We start from the raw sequence: 21,688 nt of genomic DNA, 5'->3' as shown, positions 1-21,688 counted from the left end.
GAACAGAAGAGTGGTTGGTTACAGTGGGACCGAGGCTAAACTGGTTCCAGTGGAGCGAGAGAGGCTGGTCCACTTCAACGTGAACAGATAAACTGGTTCTGTGGACATCCTTCACCTGAGGTCAGCACAGAACCAACACGCTGTGTTGGGACCTGCTGGATGTGGTTTCATGACTCCTGACATGAGAAGAGCAGATATGAGAAGGGCAGAAAAGCCACCAGGATTTGAGAAGCAGCATATTGATCACAGCGACTCACCAGATGTCTGTTAATCATTCACTTTTTTTATTAACCCACCAGCTGGTGGAGGTACTGGGAATGTTCTCTTCAGGCAGGAGAGACATTATGGACAGCATATGGGTACAGTAGCAGCATTGGGAATAAAACACACATCTGCAAAGCATTCACATCCCGGGAGCATCAGAATCCCAGTTGAGTGACGGGCGGACAGAGACGGGTTAGTGTGTGTGCAGCGTAACCCTCCTGTTCCTGTGGGCGGTTTGGACATTTTGCTGTCACGTGCACAGTATAAACTGGAGTGATTGTCCCTGCGGAGCAGAGCGCGTCTGCTGCATAGGAGCACGTTAAAGTAAACAACAAACTACAGCGAGCACAAAACAACACAGACGGAACCCGTCCGTGGACTCGGGGCCGAGGGGGCCTCGCAACTGGACAGACGGCAGGGCCGGCCGTGCACGTGGAAACACTGACCACCAGTGGTTGCCAATAGCAACTGAATATATTCAAAGAAAGTCTTGGTTTGGCCTGTACAGTACGGTCGAGTTAGAGAACAGTCCTGGGAGTGAAATCATTAAAAACTACGCCACCAGAGGCACCAAGTAAAGATTATTCTACACTAAAACTCAAATGAACAAACAACAAACAATAAAAACTCGATCCTGCCTTAATGAGGTAAAGCAAAAAAGGGTGAAAAAGGACTAAAGCAAAACAGAACAATAAAGGCTTCAGTTTGACATGACGGCTTATTTGCTCTCTTGTCAGCAGATTGATACCACTGTGTTAATTCATTGTCATGATACGTGGCGTTAGCCAAGAGACATTAGCTTTCTTTAGCATTAACGTGATATATCAAGTATTTGGAGTTTTTATACAGTGCTAAGCTAAGTGGCTAAGTGGCATTTAACACGAGTTTATAAGTGGTATCGAGTCTGAAGCTCCACAAGAATGCAAATTAGCACATTTCCCAAATGTCAAACTATTCTTTTATTGCATTCTCGTGAAACTGTGAAATAAATCAGCATGATCTAAGATCAAATCAAATCAATAAAAATAGTTCTCTTCAATAGCAGCTAGTGAAAATTTGTTTTTAAAAAATATATTTTACTCTAAATTAAGACACAACTGATAATAAAGGTTTTAAGATATATAGTATAAGATGCATCATTTCAGGAGCCAAAATGGATTAAACGGAGCCTCGTTCACATTCACCGCTGTCAACCCCTGGGCTAAAAACCCAAAACCTTCTCCACAAACACACACGCACGCACGCTCGCGCACGCACAGACACACACACGCGGACAAGGAGCGCATGAACACAGGTGTGTGTGTGTCAGTGTCACTCACAGGTAAGTTTTCAGGCCAACTCTTCGGATGCTCGTCGCGCTCCATGAGGTCATTAATACTGTGCAATTATCAAGAGGTCATTAATACATGAGGTCATTAATACTGTGCAATTATTAAGTGTGATTTTGCGAAAAAAAAAAAATGCCCAAAAAAAGGGGGGAACAAAGGGAGAAGTATTAGCAGAGGCACTAGTGCTGCGTTGGCACTTTCACACAAACACGCATCCCCACTCCCACATGAGCACAGTGGACGTTGCGTTTGAGGTCAAAGGACACAGATACGTGTAAAAGGCAGCGAGGACAGTTTTGCACGCGGATGGCTGCAGTTTAGGATTTCAAACAAAATATTCATACAGTACATACATACAAACAACATCCGTCAATTCACAAAATAGTGATTTCTTTTTTCGCTGGAATCGACAATCATCGCTTAAATAACTGCAGTTTATTGCACTTTGTTAAAATAATTGACTATGTGATTTCTCTTAAAGGCAATAGTGTGATTTTGTTTAAGGTGAAAAAGGTAAGGTACCATAAGTCTGATTTAAGATAATAGTAAAAATAACAGGATCTGTAATATACATGTATAAGACCCTCACCTCCCTGTACACGTGAATGGATGTTCATTCCATATATGTAGCATATCCTTTTTAATATGACACCTGTTACTCAGAACACACAGCTGTGTACACATGCTCAATGGATACTTATATTAAAATGCTGGTCATATCATGTCTCCATACATACATATATATACAGACAATATTATAAAATAAATAAATACAGGAAAACATTCTTGGTTCGTGGTTTAGCGGTTTTGCTTTCAAAGTGTTTTTGGTGCAGTCTTTGTCCAACCATTGTTTTCTGCATGTGTGGGTTTTAATGTATGAAAGATGTACAGGATGGGGGGGCTTGTATAAGTGTGTGTGGGTGTGTGTGTATTTAAATATGTGTTTGTGTGCAAAAGTCCAGTGTAGAAAAGGGGGACCAAAGTCTTTGGCCTGAGGAGAGAGTTGAGTTATATTTGTGTGTGTGTGTGTGTGTGTGTGTTTCAATGTGTGTGTGTGTGTGTGGAGAGAGGGCCACAAGGTGTGTGTACACTCTGTTGCTGCGATTAAACTGTCAAATTGTCCCAAATAAAAAGGAAGCTCAGTGGCGAGTATGGTCCAAGTGCGCCCCCTGTCGGGGCGTGTGTGGATGGGGGTGACGTAGCACCAGTCTTCCCCGCTGCCCCTCCATGGGGGACTCTGACAGACCGACTCACTAACTTACCCACTCAGGGGCTTTGGGCAGAACCCCCACCACCCCTGCACCCACCTCCCCACATTCCCTCATCTCTTTCTTCCCCACCGCTCCGTGCGCGTCCATGAGACTGGGTGGAGGTGTTGTTCTCCCCTCGGCTTGGGCAGGGGGTTGTTTTAGGGGGAGGAGGGTGGGGGTTAGATGGGTCCCTCATTGTGGGTGCTGTGGTTGCTCCTGCTGAGACCCACACAGTTCTGCTGCTGGTTGAGCATGTGGGAGGTTTCGTTGAGCACCACCACGGCACAGTCGGGGTTGCCGCCGGCGGTGCTGGTCACGCTGGTGAAGACCACAGAGGTCTCCACAGCGTCGTGGAGTTCAGTTAGTTCACTCTTAGTGACCTCGCTGTCTGTGGTCTGCGACGATTTGTCCATCTGCGACGCCATGACGGCGTTATGGTACTGCTGCCGAGTGATCTGGAAGACAGGAAACTGGCTTCAGGTCCAGTAAGGAAACGGGTGTTGAGACTGGAAACGGACAGTAGGTGGCGATGTCGCTGCATCGGGCGCCTCGTGTCGAGGCTGAACCCTCATCATCCAGGGGGCATCCCAGCTCAATGGATGAGGGGCAGGAGTACACCCCAGGCAGGGTGGGACACATGCGTCACACACTCACATGCACTTACACCTCATCACCCTAAACATCGATGTTTTGAGACTACACCTGCACCAAAAAATGGGTAAACACAACCACAGAACTAGCATGTTAGCATGGTGACCCTTCTGACCCCTGTAAAGTGCACAATAAATGTAACAGTACTCAAGCCTTTAGTTTATCTGGCTGCAAACTCCAGGTTACTATAGAAACAAGGTGCCCACGGAGGAGAAGGACCCACCTCGATGTTTATATAAATATATGGCAGACTTATGTCGTGCTTACGGACTCACCTTAATGAACTGCAGGTCTGAGCACGCTCTGACTGAGTAATCGGGTACGTAGCCCTGCAAGAAGGAGTTGAGCTGGTTGTTGTTGCTGCCCAGAGTTTGGCTGATGGCGTCGGTGCGATTACTCCTGTTCAGGGTGTCTGATAGGTTGAGTTCAAAAGGCCACGGAGAAGATTTATTCTCTGTTAAGGAGGTGAGAGATTAATCAAAACTCTCTGCTGACAGGCAACAGCACTAGCACGCTGAGGCTAAATTGTAAAAGGCTGCTATATGTGATGGGGTTAGTATTTTGTTAATGTTGCTCACAACTGTATCTGTATCTGCCTTTGTGATGCAATAATCCCCCAAAAGTCTCCAAAAGTCCTGCAGGGAGTGAGTTTTTGATCTATTTCGCACATTTCTACAGTGCTGCTCTGACTCATAATGAGCTGCTTAACAGCTTCATCAGCACTTAGGAAGCTTAGTGACATTTTTCAAAGTCAAGTGTAACATATTAGCACAGCTGCTTGCTGTGATGATTGGAAATCTAATTTGGACATACTCTAAGTCTTTAACCCCTCACGACCCAAAATAAGAGGCGTGCAGGTATTTTGTTTCCTCGCACACTCACTCCTGTTGTGATGGACATCAAAATGATTCAAATTAAGGTGAAATATTTCTACTTTTTTTCTGACTGAAGAGGGACACTGCTCCCCGTCTCGGGTCTCTGAGACGTCCTTGTCCTGTCCAAGGTCTGCCATAGTGAGCCAAAAGTCACAGCTCCACAGGGTCGACTGGATAATCAGGATTCAACCAGTAACCAGGATTACATCACAGTCCCGGAGGTTTAATTGGTTCAGGGTCATGTCCACCCCCCTGAACGCAGGGTTAAGGTGAGGGGAACTTCACCCTGGCAGGTGGGGCGGTGGTCTCCACTGACGGGGCTTCTTTGTAGGTGCTACCTTAGAGGACTTAAAGTGCCTTTTATTTTTGTATTTTAATTAAAGCCAGATTATGTTTTCCACTTCTTAGACGAGCCCAGTGAAAATCACACACAATGACCAATGCTAATGCTACAGCGCCAACTGGAATGTATGTAATCCTATAAAAGAATATGTGTGTGTGAGCGCACGTGTGTGTGTGTGTGTGTGTGTGTGTGTGTGTGTGTGTGTGTGTGTGTGTGTGTGTAGACCAAAGGCATGGCATGTGGAGCTTAGGACTCTACTCTTGAGGGCACAATACAGAAAACAATGGTGTGTCAACAACACACATCCTTCAGACACACACACACACACAAAAGATGATGGCGTGTGCACTGTAGGTCACTGTTAAACCTTTTTTCAATAGTGTGTGTGGACCTCTGAGTACGTGTGTCTGCACACGTGAACATGTGTGTGTTTCTATGAGCACTCGGGGGTGTCCAGCAGGGGGCTTTGGCTGTAGGTCTTGTTTATGTAGCCAGAAGGTTAAAGGTTAGAGGCGAAGGGGGTGGAGCCTGGTCTGCTTTGGGGCCTCTAAAGTCTCCAACACCATTCAGTCACTTGACTAATGGCTGGGGGGGTGTTAACTCTAAATTTGAATCTGTTTTCCACCCCCCACACAGAAATGTACAGTAACACAATACAGCATCTTCTCCATGTGTGAACTAGTGATTTTAATGAGGTGTTAGTCGTAAAGAAGGTTGTGTGTGTTGACAGAAAAGGCTACTGTACCCGGAGATCCCGCTAGTGATTCAGACCGACTGACCATGTGCAACAGGGAGCGCGGCACTTTTGGGGGGAGGGGGGGATGGGGAACACAAAAGATAAGAACAAAAGAAGGAAAAGATGTCAAAATCAAGGAAAAAGCAAACCAATGTACACAAATCAAAAACATGGACACCCGCTCGGACTTGGAAATCGACGTGAAATCGAGAAAAAGTGTCAGTCCCAGGTGCTGTTCTCTTATTCCACCACTAGGTGTCTCTCAAATCCCACAACCCATGAGTGGAACGGCTGGTTCTGTAGTTTATGAATGAACCGGGAGGGCAGCAGCAATCCATGATGATGTCACCTTCAGCTATTAACATTTAAACAAGATTCCCCCCAGGAAATTTAGTCAGAGCACCTGACACGTACCCGACATGTTCAAGCCTGGGGGGGAGTCAGGTGCATCTTATATTCTGCCCACGCACCTTCCCGTCCCCCGTTGTCCCATTTAAACCCAGCGTGTGTGAGGTTTTTACCTGAGGAGGCTGTCAGCGCCATCATCCCGTAGAAGGAGAACGGTCCCGCCTCGAACTTTATCCCCTCTTTTCCCGCTTCCACCTCCACTCTCCCCTGTGATGATGAGATCCGCAGAGCGCCAACGGCGTTGAGGATGAAACATGCTACTAAAAACCTTCACCCATCACTCTGACATTCCCGGCCACAGGTGCGCCCCTCCACATTAGCGCTCTTCCTCTTTCTTTTCCGAATAAGTCTCCTCCCCAAACCCCATCTGACGTTTGTCCCGGTTAGACGCCATCTGCTCTAAAACACACTAATTTAGAAGGTTTACAGCAGGAGGAACGCCATCAAATATAAAACATTGATCTCTATCAATGACATTGAAATTAGCACAGTCAACACAGTGGTATTAACTTTCCTACACCACCTAGTTCCACTCTGCTGTTGTATTTCTGTCTTTTGTCGGACATTTATGAGCTGTTTATCTGGGCTGTCAGTTTTCAGCTCCAGCTCTTTGATTCCTGCACCCTCAAATGTTTTTTGTCCCCTCAGGTTACGTCAGATTCCAGGTTTTCGTGGGTGTGACATTTACCGCTAAAGGTAAAGCTAGAATGGATCCACACACCTGTAGAATGAGAATGAAATAATCCACCGCCTTGTTCCTGTTGAAGAGGTAGTGACTCCCGGCGTTCCTGTTCTTCTCGTTGTACATCAGCTCCTGGATGACATTGGGATGCTTCAGCAGGCGCAGCAGAATCTTTTCGGACACGTGAGGTGGAGCAAACACCTCCACCTCTGAAGACACGGAGAGGGGAGGAGTCAATGTTGGACCGTTAATGTCTCCTTATTACGTAATAGCTTTAATATCGCATTCAAATCCTTTCTTCTTTACCTTACAACCGCCTTGATATAATTAGCGATATTTTAATAATAAACAATAACTGGCTAGTTTGGCCCCAAAATTAGCCAATCTGCTTTGTCAACTCAGTGGCAGTGATATGTATCAGCATGCTGCTGGCTCCACCACCAGGAACTAAACTCACTAATAGCCTTTAGAGGAACTTAATCAATGCTTAGCTGCTAGGTCAAAGTTCTAAAGCAAATCTGCACAGAGGCTCTCATCCACTGCAGCTGCTGTAGTAGGACTTAGATGTTGTGCAGCCTGCTCAGAAATCCATTTCCCAAGGGAAAGCGGGTGAAATATTTCACATTTTACACGATGCTATGCTGACTTGTGTGAGAAACCCAATAATAGGCCAAAAAATGCTGCATGTGATGTCACCGAGGAATGAGTGTAAGCAAACAGGGTGTTGTTTTTAAAGCTGTGAGCTAAGACATGTAACCTGCGGCGCATGACATGCAAGCAAATAGACGGCTGCATTTTCTTTAGTACACAGTCAGCACAGACATCCCATGCCGCACTGCAAGAGCCCTTCTCCCTCTACACACACACACACACACACACACAAAACCCATTCCTTCACATACAACACAAACAACAGATACCCATTCAACACACATACGCACTCCTCCCTTTACCCTCAAAGCCTGCACAGGCACACACACACACACACACACACACACACACACACACACATGGACACACACATGGACACACACACACACACAGACACACACACACATGCATGCACAGTTTCTCCGCAGCGAGGGGCTGAGAGCACACTAGGGGAAGTCAAGCAGCAACACAGCCCACTTGCCTGTTGCTAGGAAACGCAGGGTAGCCAGCAGAAGCTGAGGTGATATTTTAACCTTCATTTCATTAGGCTTGAAAGCTGAGAAATCCTGCTTCCTTTCCCGATGGGTGATTTTCTTTTTGGTCTTGTTGTCCGCTGCGGAGGAAAAAACAAACAAACAAAAATGAAAGTGAAACACGAGACGACCTTTTTTTTTTTGAAGAGAACCTGAAGGGCGACTCCAGACGCTTCACTGACAATGACGGAGTCCCGCAGGGTCACAAGGTGACTAAACTTGAGTTACCCAAGGCTTATTGCTTTTTCCAGAAACGTAGCCGTGGTGTTCTTCTTAGAACTAAAAGAGAGCTATAGGGGGCTATGTTGTTAGCTTAGCACATTCTTAGCATTGCTTAAAGCCATATGCATTAGTGAACCCGAGGTCGGCAGAACTTTATTGACACTATTAGAGCTTTTATTAGGAACAATTGGTCTTTTTAATATACTTAATAATACAGAAAATAATCTATTATTTCGTAAGTGGAAAAGTTCATTCATTAAAACAGGCGTTCAGAGATAGTTTTCATTGTGGCTGAGCAGCTTTAATCTGTATCTGTGACATTTCAACCCGCCAAGATGGTCGCAGCACCAGAACTTACTGTACATGTCCGTCTCATCCAGGATCTCTGACTTGATGAGTTCTTCGATCACGTCCTCCAGGGTGACGATGCCCAGAACTTCGTAGAAAGGGTCTCCCTTGCATTCGTTATTCACCCTCTGAACAATGGCCAGGTGGGATTTTCCTACCAACACAGGAAGCACAAGCAGACAAATGTGGTAAGAGTGAGGGAATTAAACTTCATATCCCCTTTTCCACCAGTATTCCCAGTCTATTAGGAAGGATTCCTTTAGCTTGGTTAAAAAAAACAACTTCTTTTAAGCCAACAATTGAAGGCAGAAGTGCTGAATGCTCCAAGTGTGTTCCACTTATCAATGATCTGAATGCCGCGACCCCCCGACTAGGTGCTTTTGTTTGGGTCAGGGGAACGTTTCTTTTTAGGGAAATCTCCAATACAGATGTTACATGGAATCAAATACACTGCCTACAACAAATGTAGCACATTTTACCGAAGAAGACTCAAAAAGCCAAATAAAAGTCGGCCAGTCAATGTCATCCCGTTAGCCCGGGCGCCATCACGACCACCGCCTCTGCGTTCCCAGGACCCTCCTGCGAACTTAAAGATCAAAATGAGAAACGAACCGCCATGTGTATGTAGAGAATCCTGTCAAGCAAAATGCTAAACAAATTCTTTGCCTTTTCTCAGCTTGCGATCATTTAAAAGGAATTTTCCAGAGGCCCGGGCTAATATTAGCCCCTGCAAAATGAAGTTTCCATTCCACCCTGGCGATATTCTCACCGAGCGCAGACCGGCCGAAACCTCCGCTGCCCAATCACATTTTCTCACAATGGGACGTTTCTGCGTGCAGATGCTGCACACCTGGGTGTGAAGGAACCAGCGAGTGCACGTGAGCACCGCTGTTACACCGCTGGGTCGGTGCTGTGATGCTGTTTCAGCGCAGGTATTTGATGCAGCATCAATGGGTTTAATGAGTTAAATCCTCCAGAAAGTTCGACTGCAGCGGTTCAGCAGCACGAACTGACGCTGAGCTGTTATAAAAGCTGGGAAAAGATGGGCTGAGATCACTTCACATATAACGGGAGGAGATAGTCGCGTTTTCCTCTGGGCAGCAGAGCAATCATGTTCTTATTAATTAGCATATCTGTGTTCATGAGCGCTAACATGCTAATCAGGCCTTCGAAGACCTCGAGCAGACTCTGAACTGCCCAGACAGAGGCCAGCAAAGCACGGGGAACCAGATCAATGTCCGCTAGTTTTCTTTAAAGGAACCCGCTTTCTAAACGAAAATAATCCCGCCGTCACCTGTTACACCTGTTACCTATATGAACCAGAGGTCTGTCGCCATCTGAGGTCTGGAGGATTTAAGTTCCCACCAATTAGCACTCAAAAGCTTCTTTTATTCATGTATCCTGAGGGTTTTATTCATAGTTATCTGGTGGCTTACCTCTTGTCGTCGCCCCCATATTGCAAGTATGACCAGTTCAGTCGTATCAAAGTTACGAGAACAAGAACACACACAAGACGCGGACCAACCTCTAACCTTTGTGTGACCCAGGTGATAAGAGATGAGGACACGGCTGCCATAAAGAACTGCATCTTGCAATGGTCCATGTGGTAACTTTCCATTAACCACGTGGAACGTCGTAACATTGCGCCAATTCTGTACCTGGCAGCTTATAGTTAATACACATTTTGATTAAAAATTCTTCCGGTTAAGGACAGACTTTTAACCTTTATGTGACCCGAATGGAGGGATAAGAGATAGAAGATATGGCAGAAAAGTGAGTAGAGCGTGAGTAGAGGCCGCCGGGGTCACAAGGCCTTTATTATTTTACCATTTTACCACGTTCTAAACGGACATGCAGCTACACCTGCGTTGCCGTGCGGCTTAGTTTGGCCACAACCGATGCAAAAGGTCAAAAATCTAAATTTGGTACCTCAAAAACACACAAGACGGCTATTAAAATGTGTGCAATTAGCCTCTTTGTTCAACCGTTAGCAGTCCATTTATCCTCTCTGTCCATTAAACCTCTATGTCCCTAAGTCTTTTTAGCATATGCTGACAGACACACATCCTTGTACTTCTATCTTTGTGAGGACTTTCATAGGCATAACGCATTATTCATCCCTAAGCCTTAGCCTAAGCATAACAACCAAACGCTAACCTAAACCCAATGTTGGGTCTCACACACACACACACACACACACACACACAGAGCTCATTTAGACTGTGTTGTCTCACTATCCCACAAGATGAGTGCATATTTTCCAGTTTCCTACAAATCAACAATACCACTTGGGACAGGAAGAGAGGTGTCTGTCTTCCATAAACAACGGCAGCGTGTGTGTTCGCTGCGTGTTTGCTGCCACTGCGGCATCGGGTGTTGTGAGGAGTGACGGCAGGTAAAGAGAGAAGGCTGCTGACGGTATGGAGTCTGAGACACTCCGGCCTCCTCTCTGTCGTCTACTCTGCCTTCAACGGTCAGCCTATATCCAAATGTGTGTGTGTGTGTCTGTCTGTCATGCACATATCTGTAATCCAAAGCCTGAGAAACTTCCATCAGGCCTTCAGAGACTGTGTGCTCTCTTTCACCATTCCCAGCTTATTTATGGAATGCAGCTTTGTCATAATTTTCCATAGCACGATTTCCCCCTATAAATAGGCACGTAAGGCACATTGAGCTGGAGTGGGAGGATGAGGGGTCTGTTGTGGAGGCTCATCTCTACCCGCCTCCCCACGCTGCAGTCCCTTCCATCCCATTTCTTCGATGGGAACCCATCTTGGGAGCAGCCTTTCTTCTAAATCTAACCCCACCGACTTTCCAGCCATTCTGACCCATTTTTCCGTTGACATGGTCAAAACGAGGAGGGAAGCATCAGCTAAAGTCAACGTCTTAGGCAGCACTATCTGGAGACATAACTGGAATGTCTGTCTGTCTGTCTGTGTTTATAAGTGGCTGCATTTCCCCCACGAGTAAATTAGACCACAGAGATAAACTGGATACTTTGGGAGAAGCTTATAATATCAGTACTGGGACCAGTTCAACTTCAGACATTTCCAGCGGAGGTGTAGCTGCGGCTCTGGGGAGATTTGGTGAAACTCTGAGGAAATCCTACAGCTGACGTCATAATTTGGGTTTTAAAGGATTCGTACTTTTCATTCAGTTACAAGTGGACAAGGGTTTGATCACCTTCAGCTGTTAATGGGCCTTAATTTCTATGTGAACAGTTAAGCTGTGGAGTGCAGCGAGAAAAATCCACAACCGGCTCAGATCGAGAATCGATCACATTTAATCGTAAAGTTCTTCAGTGAGTTACCGTTGAAACCTGTTTCTACATGTATTAAATTAGCATCAAAATTAGTATCATAATTATTGTCTCACTGTCTGTGAAACAAATAAATAAGGTGACCTGACTTGATATTGACAGTCCTACATAAGTAGGACTAATTTACGTCTCAACCATAAAGGTCTTAGATGTATGTAAATTGATCATTACAGCCTGTAACTCCAATGTTGACAACAATGAGCAAAAAAAGGGAATTATGATCTATTTATTACTCAAATGATGCATCTAGCAGTGGTCAAAAGTGGGTTAACTCCTAATGAGGTGTCAGATTAGGGTCAGCGTGACTGTCAGAGGTGTTGCTGTGTTGCTAGCTGTTATATGCGTTGCTAGCTGTTATATGTGTTGCTGTGTTGCTAGCTGTTATATGTGCTGAGCGTTCTGGCACTTGAAAACACGCCGCGCTTGTGTTATTGGTGCGCTCACCATTCAGCAGTGGCGACAGAGCAGCACCTGACCACGGGCTCATTCATCTCTCCTCACTGCTCTCCCATTGAAGCCTCTCCTTATGACTGAGGCCCAAAGGAATCTCCACCCAGGGGACCTTTCAACAACAAACGTAGCCAGCTATGACAGCAAGCTGCTTCTCTGAATGAACAACAATTTCCTTCCAGCAGGGTGCGTGCGTGTGCGTGTCTGCGCTGGGCTGCATATGTGTGCCCTGGAACACCACCGGTTAGTAGCAGCAGCGTGATCTTGTGACCAAGGCCCCTTAATTACGGTTAGGAGAGGAGGGCAGACCTCATTTCTCGGCAATAACACCGTTTCTCCGCATTTTCTGTTTCGGTGGGCGGGAAAGCCGGGCTAAGAAACGACACACGAGTGACTCAACTTGAAACCACCCAGAGGTGATGGGGAGGGGGGGGGACACAATCTGAGACTCAATTATTATGGCTTCGGTATAAGGCGTTAATGACGAGCATTTAGAGGACGCTCAGTCGTCTCAGGACAACTTCATTAGGTGTGACACTGCTGTAGCCTTAGCCATCACCATGACAACCGTAAACCTTCAGTGTTCATTGAATAGCAATTTTTTGAGACTCTTAACAGGTTTCAGGTAATAAAAGATCAAGATTCATCTCCTTGAGTGTGTTCCCTTCATCCTCGGTCACCTGACACCATTTGATCATCCTTCCCTTCTGTACCAGATCATCTTGCCACCTTTTTTCTGGACATTTTACATCACCTCAATTGTGGGATGGAAGCTGATCCTCCCCTCCCACTGATCCTGTCTTACCCTTTCTTGATCACTTTATCCCTTTCGGGGTCATGGGGAGGGAGCTGGAGACTATCCCAGCGGCATATGGGAGCTCACTGCGGGGCCCCTGTGTGAGCATTTGGGGGTTCGGAACCTTGGCTCAAGGGTACTCTGACGGTGTTCTGGACCCTGTTACCAGAACCCCTCCAACGCTTTGTCCACACCGGGGCTTGAACCAGAAACCCTTCGTTTCCCAGCCTCCCCTACAGACCGATAAATACTTTTAACTACAACAATACATGTTAAGTAATGAATAAAAAAGTAAATATCGTCATTTTTCATTGTGTCAAATTTCCGTTAATTTCTTTACCATCTATTACATTTTCTCATTTCAGCCATAGTGGTAACACTTAACAAATTATTGCTTTACTAACAGGCATATTAGCAGCATATTGACGCTTCATTATTCACTACAAAGCACCTTTGTGACCTCTTTCTGCATGTAGATAATTGTGAATATGTGTTCCCTAATCTAAAGTGTTCCCTAAGAGGGTGTTAGGACTGGCCGATCATCAGGAAATCGGTCAATCTGGCAGCAAATAACTAAAGAAATATGTATAATGAGCAGCAGGGGAAGGAAGGAGTCTCGTGTGTTTTGCTGGTTGTTCACAGCTACACACTGTTCCATGTCTAACCTGAAAACGGGATTCTGTACCAGCGCAACGCTCACGTAGTCCTCATTAACTGTTTATCTCCCTCAGCGCTCCATCACTTCCAAACTGTTTGATTGGATTCTTCCCTTATGACACAGAAAGCCAAAACGATTTAATCACCTGAAAACACACAATTTTGGCACACAGCACTCAGGGATTTAAAACTCATAATTAACCTCAATAAAAACAATTAGCCCAAGTGAAATCCTTAAAGCTAGAATGAGCTAAGTACTCAATAAAAAGCTCCCATGCTTTGTGCAATAAGCTTTGAGAATCTGGACGGCAGCGGGGAAAACTGCATTGGGTGTTATTTTTTTATGATCTGACTTTAGCAGGCGGGATCGTCAGCAGACACGCCGACATCAGCACCTTAACTGGGACATATTAGCATCGATAACAGCGCTGAGCTGGTGTTGGGCAGCAATGCTTCACCCAAGTTATCCCACGTCAGGAAGTTTCTTCCCTTCAGTCTTCACTGATTTCACTACGAGGAATCCTAGATCTCGTTGTCCGGCTTCCGTTTGGCAGGTTAGGAGTCTCACCTGTGCAAGAAGCAACCCCAGAAATCCTCAGCCACGGTCTTTCCCTGTCTTAATCCTGTCAGCCGCTCCATGTACAAACCAAGCTCTGCAATCTGACTGTCAGCACGACTATAAAATGTCATCAGGAACTCTATCCCTTTCGACCTTTTTGTAGAACGAGCATGAACCCTGAATTGGAAAAAACGAGGTCCGAGAAAGGTCACAACAGCACAGGTACGGGTCCAAGTAGCATAATTAGCGATCTGTTGAACATAAGCAGGTTCTCGGGTACAAAAAGGAGTAAATCTCCCTTCAGCGGAGTCACTATTCTATAGTATTGGACCGTCACCGCACAGCAGAACAGCCAGGTCTCCATCTGTGGACGGGGTTAAGGCTCTGAGTGTGGATCTGGGTTGTTTGGAGGGTCAGCTGGAGCGGTGGCAGAGGCCTGCGGAGTGCAGACTGAAGTGAGGCCCTACTAGCAGTTTCCCCACTTCTTGTTGGGAGAGAGGGGAAATGTGCAGGAATACTAAGTGAACCGAATGACCTTAAAACGCATCTCTGCACCGAGGACGACTCTGGGAGGAAGATCCGATTGGAAACGGGCTGAAAATGCATCATGAAAACCCACTTTACAGTACAAAGACAGTGGTCCAACAGTTCCAGCTGCACTGACATACAAGAAAGAAAAGGAATCGTGACTGTGGAGCGCACGGGCTCAAATATAGTCCCCTGAACCTTAAAGACTAAAATGTTACTTTTGCGGAACAGATTTCCACCGGGGAAAAAAGAGGAGACGCTCCGCTGTAGTGGTATAAAAGAAGGTTCCAAAAAGTGCTGGTGTTTTCCGGGCCTGTGAAGGACCCGTCTTGTGCTTTTCCGCCTGCCAGTAAATGGGGGAGTGGGACAGTGTGCCCGGCGTTATCAATGAAGCCAGCCTTTGGCTCGCTAAAAAGTGCAGTTTGGAAGGCATCCACGGCGGAGCCTTGGGCCTGGAGGTTTGTGTCGTTCGTAATTTATAACACTGAGGGAAACAGGCGAGAGGACAATATGGAGAGTAGAGGAGAGGGGGGGGGAATGTGGGAGAAGGGGGATGGGACAGGCTGCACAAGCAAGTGGCTCTGCTTCTGCAAGTGTGCTGTGCAGAGTCCGGTTGGGAGGGCTTTCTGACCCGGTCTGAAGAACCAGAATCTACTTTTTTCCTCTTTCATTCCACCCCGAGTCTGTTATTTATGAAAAAAAAATGGGGAATGTTCAGCAACAGATGCGTTACCGTCGAGATTAACAGCTGAATCGGTGTGAGAGATTGTTAGAAACGGGGATGATTTGCACAGTCAGCTGAATATTTCAACCCGAATCATTAAGCTCACCGCACAGCAGCACTAATAGCAGTAATTTCCCTTCATATCATGAGAGTGACATCATGCACAACACCCAAACGACCACGATGATATCTTAAATACAAAGCTGCACTCAAAACAAGCAGGACATGGACAAAATTAGGACTCTGAGACTTCGAAACGCACACAAGGAATTCTGAATAACAAGTGCAGTTTTAAATTAACGGCGCTCACTTTGCATCCAATGAAACGCGGGAGACAAATGAAATATTAACATTTATTAGAAAAATATTCAGCGTTAAGCATTAGTTTACTGTTGCGCTAATAGCTTTGATCATAACCGCCATAAAGTCTTGATAATCTGTTACCACGTTGGCCCTTCCAAAAGAAACAAAATACACACACACACACACACACACACACACACAGGTCTGTTTTGGGAAACAGCTTATTAAAAAGAACGTGGGGGTGGTTGCATTCTGGATTGCGTAATCCCGAATTTTCCTCAGCAGTGCATGACTACAGATCCCTGGTAACATGTGCAGGAAACAGATTCAGCTCCTTAATTACATCCACCACACAAAAACCAGCAAAGCCTTTTGTCCAGCGAACACTAACGTGATGCTAACCGCCATAAAACGCCTACAGCATATTTGCATCTGCCCAGATGAAGTAAATCAAGCCCACAGATTAGCGATAACGTCCGATATCATCTTTATTTTTACGACCAAGGAAGGATAAAGTAATAAAGGATCAAATGTATATTTACAGGACAATGCTACTGTACATGCTGTGCAATCTATTTATGAAAGTTTAGCGCTATGAACATGATTAAGCTGCGTTTCTCACGTTAAAGGCGTATTGCAGGGAGCCCAGTGGAAAACAGGTGTAAAGCAAAAGTCATAATGCCAGATCAGACGGGCTTGGGGAGTGCGCTGCGCCTAGATTTACACTCCTCGGCTGTTGTGCTAATCGGATCTTAAAAGCCTACACCCCATGTTGTACCAGAATCTGAAGAATGTAGGCCAATTCTTTTAACACAACAAACTTGGAGTTCAACCCAGAGCATATCTCTGTCACCAAAAGTCAGTCAGACGACTCACCAAGTGAACTTCACAGACGCTCGGCCGCAGAGGTGCTTCCGGTCGATGATGCTCACCCCCACATCCAGTCCAAATCTGGCAGTGCACAACGCCCCGCCAGGCAGCATAATCGATCGGACAATTCACATTTGTGCTTATCTGCTGTAGCTGAGGCCTATGCTGTTTTTATTTGGTTCAAATGTTCAGACACATAGAGCGAAGATGAGCAGCATTGTCTCGGTAGGTCACGTGATGAAGAATGAAACAGGAAATGGTGCATCTTAAGTTTTCAGAAGGTCAGCTACGTCATACAGGTAGCTCACAGAAGCTAACTGGGCTGTAAAACTCTTACTGACCACGATGACTTCAACAGCTCTGACCAGCAAACGCTGGATCAACCCTGGCAACAGACGTAATATACAGTATAGCTTTGGTAAAATATGGTCAGGAAAGCCCTCTGTGGCAACAAGACGAGAAGTTTTTTACTTTATTTGCCGTAATTAATCCTGATAAAGCGAGAGGCCGGCAGGAAAAGTCCAGCTGGGTTCAAAGGGGTATCCCTCATTGAGAAAAGTGAGGCCCTCTAATCTTCATGATGGCGTTTTATCTAAACCGTAGGTGCTGTTCTAATATGGAACGTTACACACACACACACATGGACGTGCGCGCATTTCAGCGACAAATTTGCTAAGTTGCGTTCTGGACAAGTGCCCAAGGAGAAGAACAAAAACCCACGAGAGAGGTGCTGTCAGCACATCAGCAAAGCTCAGAGAAAGAGAGCGAGAAGGAGAGCGGTAAGGCTGGAGAATTTAAATTAAGTATAGATTGGCCTATATTGCAGCGGGGAACGCTTCGAGACGTGCCAAGCCTTGTGTGTTCTCTGTCACGCTGGGAAAAAACCCTCCCAAACCTGCCCGTGTGTGTATGTGTATAAATATATATATACTCATAAAACTGGCTGCCTACCATTGTGATGCTTATGTAATTACACCGTTACAATATGGTTATTATTGCTCTGAAGAAGACAAAGCAAAGTTTAGGAGATTCAAATAGAGAGGCAGAGAAGCATGTCGGATAGTTACTTCGCATCATTGTTTGGGTCAAGTCCTGGATTCCAGTTGGACAAGTGTCCTGCCCTCCCCAGGAGCAGAGGTGCTGCACAACCTGAACAGATCATGAGCACGATGTCTCCAGACATCCGCACAGAAGATTCACCCCCGAGGCTTGGCCGCGCAGCACCCGAGTAACTTTAGGAATAACAGGCATAACTCAAAGTCAGAAGCGCAGACGGAGTCCAGTTTGTGACTTGACGGAGTGGTTTGGCACGCAGCGACCCGCTCATTAGCTGCTAAACCTGTGGCTTGACAAGCAGCCTCTGGATGACAGTAATTGTTGCAATCACAGACGGAGAGCAATTAATGGAGGGGTCAAGAGTTTCCAGGGTGGTGTCCGCCTGAATTAAAAAGTTCGTTTGCACAGAAGGGATCAGGACTTTCCTTTTACTACACAGTACATACCAGGAAAACGCTGACCTGACTGTATATCCTTCAGATAAATGTAATATTTCCTAATACATTGTCTAGATGCGTCTTGCAAGAGGCATCGAATAAATAAGCAATGACTGTTAAAACAGGTCGTTGGGACTGTGAACGCAGACCCTCCGTACGACACCATCATGTATTTTCCACTTTAACACAAACTTGCAGGTCCTTCTACCACACTAGCTGTGTTTCTGGACGCTCCAAAGCAACACACCAGCCCCGGCTACGAGATAACGACTTCCCAATGTCGGCCGTCCGATAACGGACCTGAACGCAGCGCGACCTGCGATGAAGGGCACGCAGAGATCGCAAACTACGCCGTTCCAAATCCTTCATTCCAGCACCAAACTGTTGCTTTGGGAAAGTAACGTAACTTTTTTTTTTGTTCCACCATCAGTTAGTAATCGAACACATCCGACTGCTCGATGCTGTTGGTTCAGAAGGACGAGTGCGAAAGAGCGCAGCACGAATTACTGGACGGTCTCGCTCATGAAGAAAACAAACACAACCAAACTCGTTATGTAATGCTAGTTTGGCATGGTGAGCCGCATCTTACTTCTGGTAATAGAGCTCAGTGATTTGTTCTGTGTTTCCTTGCAATTAATCCTCTTACAGTAAAGTGAATACTATAAGGAGCATAAAACGCATCCATGGGTGTGTTTTTGATCATTATATTAATGGTGACAGAAATAACTTCACGGGGGGTGGGGGGGGGGGGGGGGGTTGACAATGCAATACGTCAGGTAAACCATGGGGGAGGTCCACATCGTTCTCAAATGCGCATAAAAAGCACACCACGCACAGGCTTGAGGGTGTTCCAGGCTGTTATTCATTATCTACATGACTGCATTCCTTTTGGTCGCACAAAAGAAGTTATCGCCACCATCCCTTTAGAGGCGAGCGCGAGAGATGTGGAGAGTGATTTAAGCAGGTCCTCAAACAAGATGACCCCGGCTGATAACCCCCGGCGCTGCTGTTGCACCATTCCCACATGTCCTAATACATTTACAAATCAGAGGGATGGAGAGAGGCAAGGGTCAAAAAGCATGAATGAGAGAGTGGGGCAAGAGACGCATGGCGATACGACATGCTGGAGGAGAGTCAGACGGGGGGGGGGAAGCAGTGTGAACATTAACAGTGAATGGAAGAGATGGGGAAAGATTAGCCCCCCCCCCCCCCACACACACACACACACACACCTCCTCCTCCTTAAAGGAAGTGAACAATGAGGCTGCTGCACCTTACTGCCTGGAACTCATCAGAAAAAATACCTGGAAAGTTTAAGCACATCGCTGATCTCCTTGATATTTTGAATGAATCAGTTCAGTTTAGAGCACCTGAAACTCCGCTGTTCCCTACCTCACCTGTTCCCCTCCTCCATGTCCAGTGACAGGAGGCGAGGAGGAGGCAGGTCAAAGGTCACGCGGACTGCAGAGTGACCTCTGTCAACTGAGACAATCTGGCAATTTCACCTCAGACCGTGGACGTATGTAAGCGATTACCTGTGATCCGTCTCACCTTTTTTAAACTCCTCCAGCATCACATCCAGCTTGGTGTCATTGAAGACAAAATGTAAAGAATGGCTGTAAAATTTGGTGATGGTTTTGAGCGAGGTGCAATCTTTCGGGTCCACGAAAGCCAGGTCTTTGACGAAGAGCAGGTCCACTATGTTGGATTTCTCGCCCTCATACACAGGAATTCGCGTGTAGCCGCTCTTCATGATGTCGGACATGGTGTCGAAGTCCAGGGTGGCATCCACGTGGATCATGAAGCAGTCACTCAGCAGCGTCATCACATCCTCCACGGTCTTAGTCCGGAGCTCCAACGCGCCCTGAATCATGTTTAGCTCCTCCTTCACCAGGTCATTATAGGGATCCGTGACGCGGAGCATCTCCAGAAGCTTCGATCGGTTGTACACGGTTCCCACTTCCTGTCCCAGAAGGTAGTCCAACAGTTTGCTCACCGGGTAAGACGCGGGGAAGGTGAGCAACATGAAGAATTTGGTGAGCAATATGGTGTTGGCGCCCACAGCCAGGCCGTGTCTGGAGCAAATGGCCTGTGGAACGATTTCTCCAAAAATGACAATTCCGATCGTGGACATGACCACTGCGATTAGTCCCGAACCAGCGATATCATCCAGTAAGATGGTCAGCGTAGTGTTCACCAACACATTCCCCAGTAGCAGTGAGCAAAGCAGGTAATTCCCTTGGCTCCTGACCGGCTCTATTTTCCTGGCGTAATTCTTTTCTTTTTCCGTGCCGCAATTCTGGACTATCCGGAGCTCCATGGGGTCCAGAGCCATGAGCCCCAGGTTCAACCCGCTGAACATACCAGACAGGCAGAGCAACATGGAGATGAAGATGACCTGCAGCCAGAAAGGCAGTAAGAACTTCCTCTCCTCCACCACTATCACTTTGGTGTCATCCCCGTCGTGGTAGATCCAGGTGTTCTCCGTCCACGGGTCCGTCCCGGGCACGGCCTGCGTGGCGGTGGCGATGCAGAGGTAATAAGCTTTACTCCTCTCTGTCTTCCGCAGAGGTTTGACCTCGATTTCAACAATTCCCGACGTCTTTCTGTTCAGGATGATGTTAGGCAATATAATTATATCCGAAGTTCTAATACCGCAGAGATGCAAGCCGGAGGAGTCCTCTTGGCTCTGGTTATCCATCGAGGAGCTGTCAAGACTCCCAATTGTCCGGCTCCGCTCGTACTCCGTAAAAGCAATTTTGGACCACGTTTCGTTGTTGATGTTTTGCCCGTACACCCTTAATTTCACCCTGGAACTCTCACTCACCCGCAAAAAGCCCCTATCCATGTAGGAAATGTCGTCGGTGTCCTCCAGCCGGAGCCCAATGATGACGGTTTCCTCGGACCCTTCCTTGCCAGTTATCGGGGTAACACACCAGCCAGTGACAGTCAAGAAAATCATCGTCAGAGCTCGGACCCGGTAAAGTTTCGCCATTTTTGCAGTGGTGGGTGCTGTGGATAGCGGCTCTGCCATATCGATAACCGCACGGCAGCGAACCTGAATGGAAAAGATTCTTAAAAATCAGAGCCGGTTGGAGTCCGCCTTCATCTCCGCTAGAGTCGCTGTGACTTGCGCATCAGGACCTGGTCGTTGCCATTACGTTTCCGTTACTGACTACTCGCGAGCACAGGCTGACCGGCCAACTCGTGCCTCCGCTGATGTCCCCGAGACAGGCGACGCCGGGGACCAATCAGCGGGGGCCGTCGCGCAGGGGGCGGGGCTTCTGCGTCCTCATCGACGAATCGCGAGTCCCCGAGCAAGTGTACGCCGCGTAAAGGACTCTACTCGTGACTTTCTGATTTACGCTCTTAAAAAATTGTTCATTTTACAAACGCATGGGTTTTTTTTGGTGTAATTGTCAACGGCAACAGTAGGAAAGGCGAGGCTGGCTGGGACTAAATGCTGTGAGTCGTTGCTTCAGCCTGACATCTTGACATGATTTACATTTCACTGCAATTACTAGGAAGGTGAAAACGGAGCGTCTTAAATCCTCGAAACCTCGTGCCCTACAATAAAACACTTACTAATCATATACTGAGGACCTCAATTAATCTTTCTGCCATTAACTGCGAAAGCCATTCAAACGCTCATCCCAATATTTATTCTTGACACTGTTAAATTCTTTGCAGATTTATCT

The 21,688-nt window shown here is 46.6% G+C and overlaps 1 protein-coding gene across 2 annotated transcripts; it reads right to left on the bottom strand.

The window, feature by feature from the left end:
• Positions 1 to 270: 270 nt before the first annotated feature.
• cnnm2b (cyclin and CBS domain divalent metal cation transport mediator 2b) lies at positions 271 to 21,186 on the bottom strand. Of its 2 annotated transcripts, XM_029851357.1 has the most exons (8): positions 19,542 to 21,186; positions 8,302 to 8,445; positions 7,670 to 7,801; positions 6,577 to 6,746; positions 5,969 to 6,062; positions 5,457 to 5,513; positions 3,769 to 3,947; positions 271 to 3,297 (listed from the first exon to the last, which is right to left on the bottom strand). In XM_029851357.1, the coding sequence occupies exons 1-8, from the start codon at positions 21,022 to 21,024 to the stop codon at positions 3,022 to 3,024; spliced, it is 2,535 nt and encodes an 844-aa protein (XP_029707217.1). In that variant the 5' UTR covers positions 21,025 to 21,186; the 3' UTR covers positions 271 to 3,021. The 2 variants fall into 2 exon arrangements, with proteins under 2 accessions (XP_029707217.1, XP_011611379.1); XM_011613077.2 differs by lacking the exon at positions 5,457 to 5,513.
• Between the last annotated feature and the right edge of the window lie 502 nt (positions 21,187 to 21,688).

Source organism: Takifugu rubripes, chromosome 17, assembly GCF_901000725.2.
Source record: "Takifugu rubripes chromosome 17, fTakRub1.2, whole genome shotgun sequence".
NCBI lineage: Eukaryota > Metazoa > Chordata > Actinopteri > Tetraodontiformes > Tetraodontidae > Takifugu > Takifugu rubripes.
This window is presented reverse-complemented; position numbering and strand designations above follow the sequence as displayed.

What these genes read in the sequence shown, in the direction of transcription:
- cnnm2b (XM_029851357.1), bottom strand. Translation starts at nt 21,024, where the DNA reads ATGGCAGAGCCGCTATCCACAGCACCCACCACTGCAAAAATGGCGAAA. An exon ending in GCTGGAGGAGTTTAAAAAAG is followed by an intron (nt 8,446 to 19,541) that starts GTGAGACGGATC and finishes CTGTGTTGGTAG; the next exon opens with GAAAATCCCACCTGGCCATT. An exon ending in ATCACTAGCGGGATCTCCGG is followed by an intron (nt 3,948 to 5,456) that starts GTACAGTAGCCT and finishes CCTCCTTAACAG; the next exon opens with AGAATAAATCTTCTCCGTGG.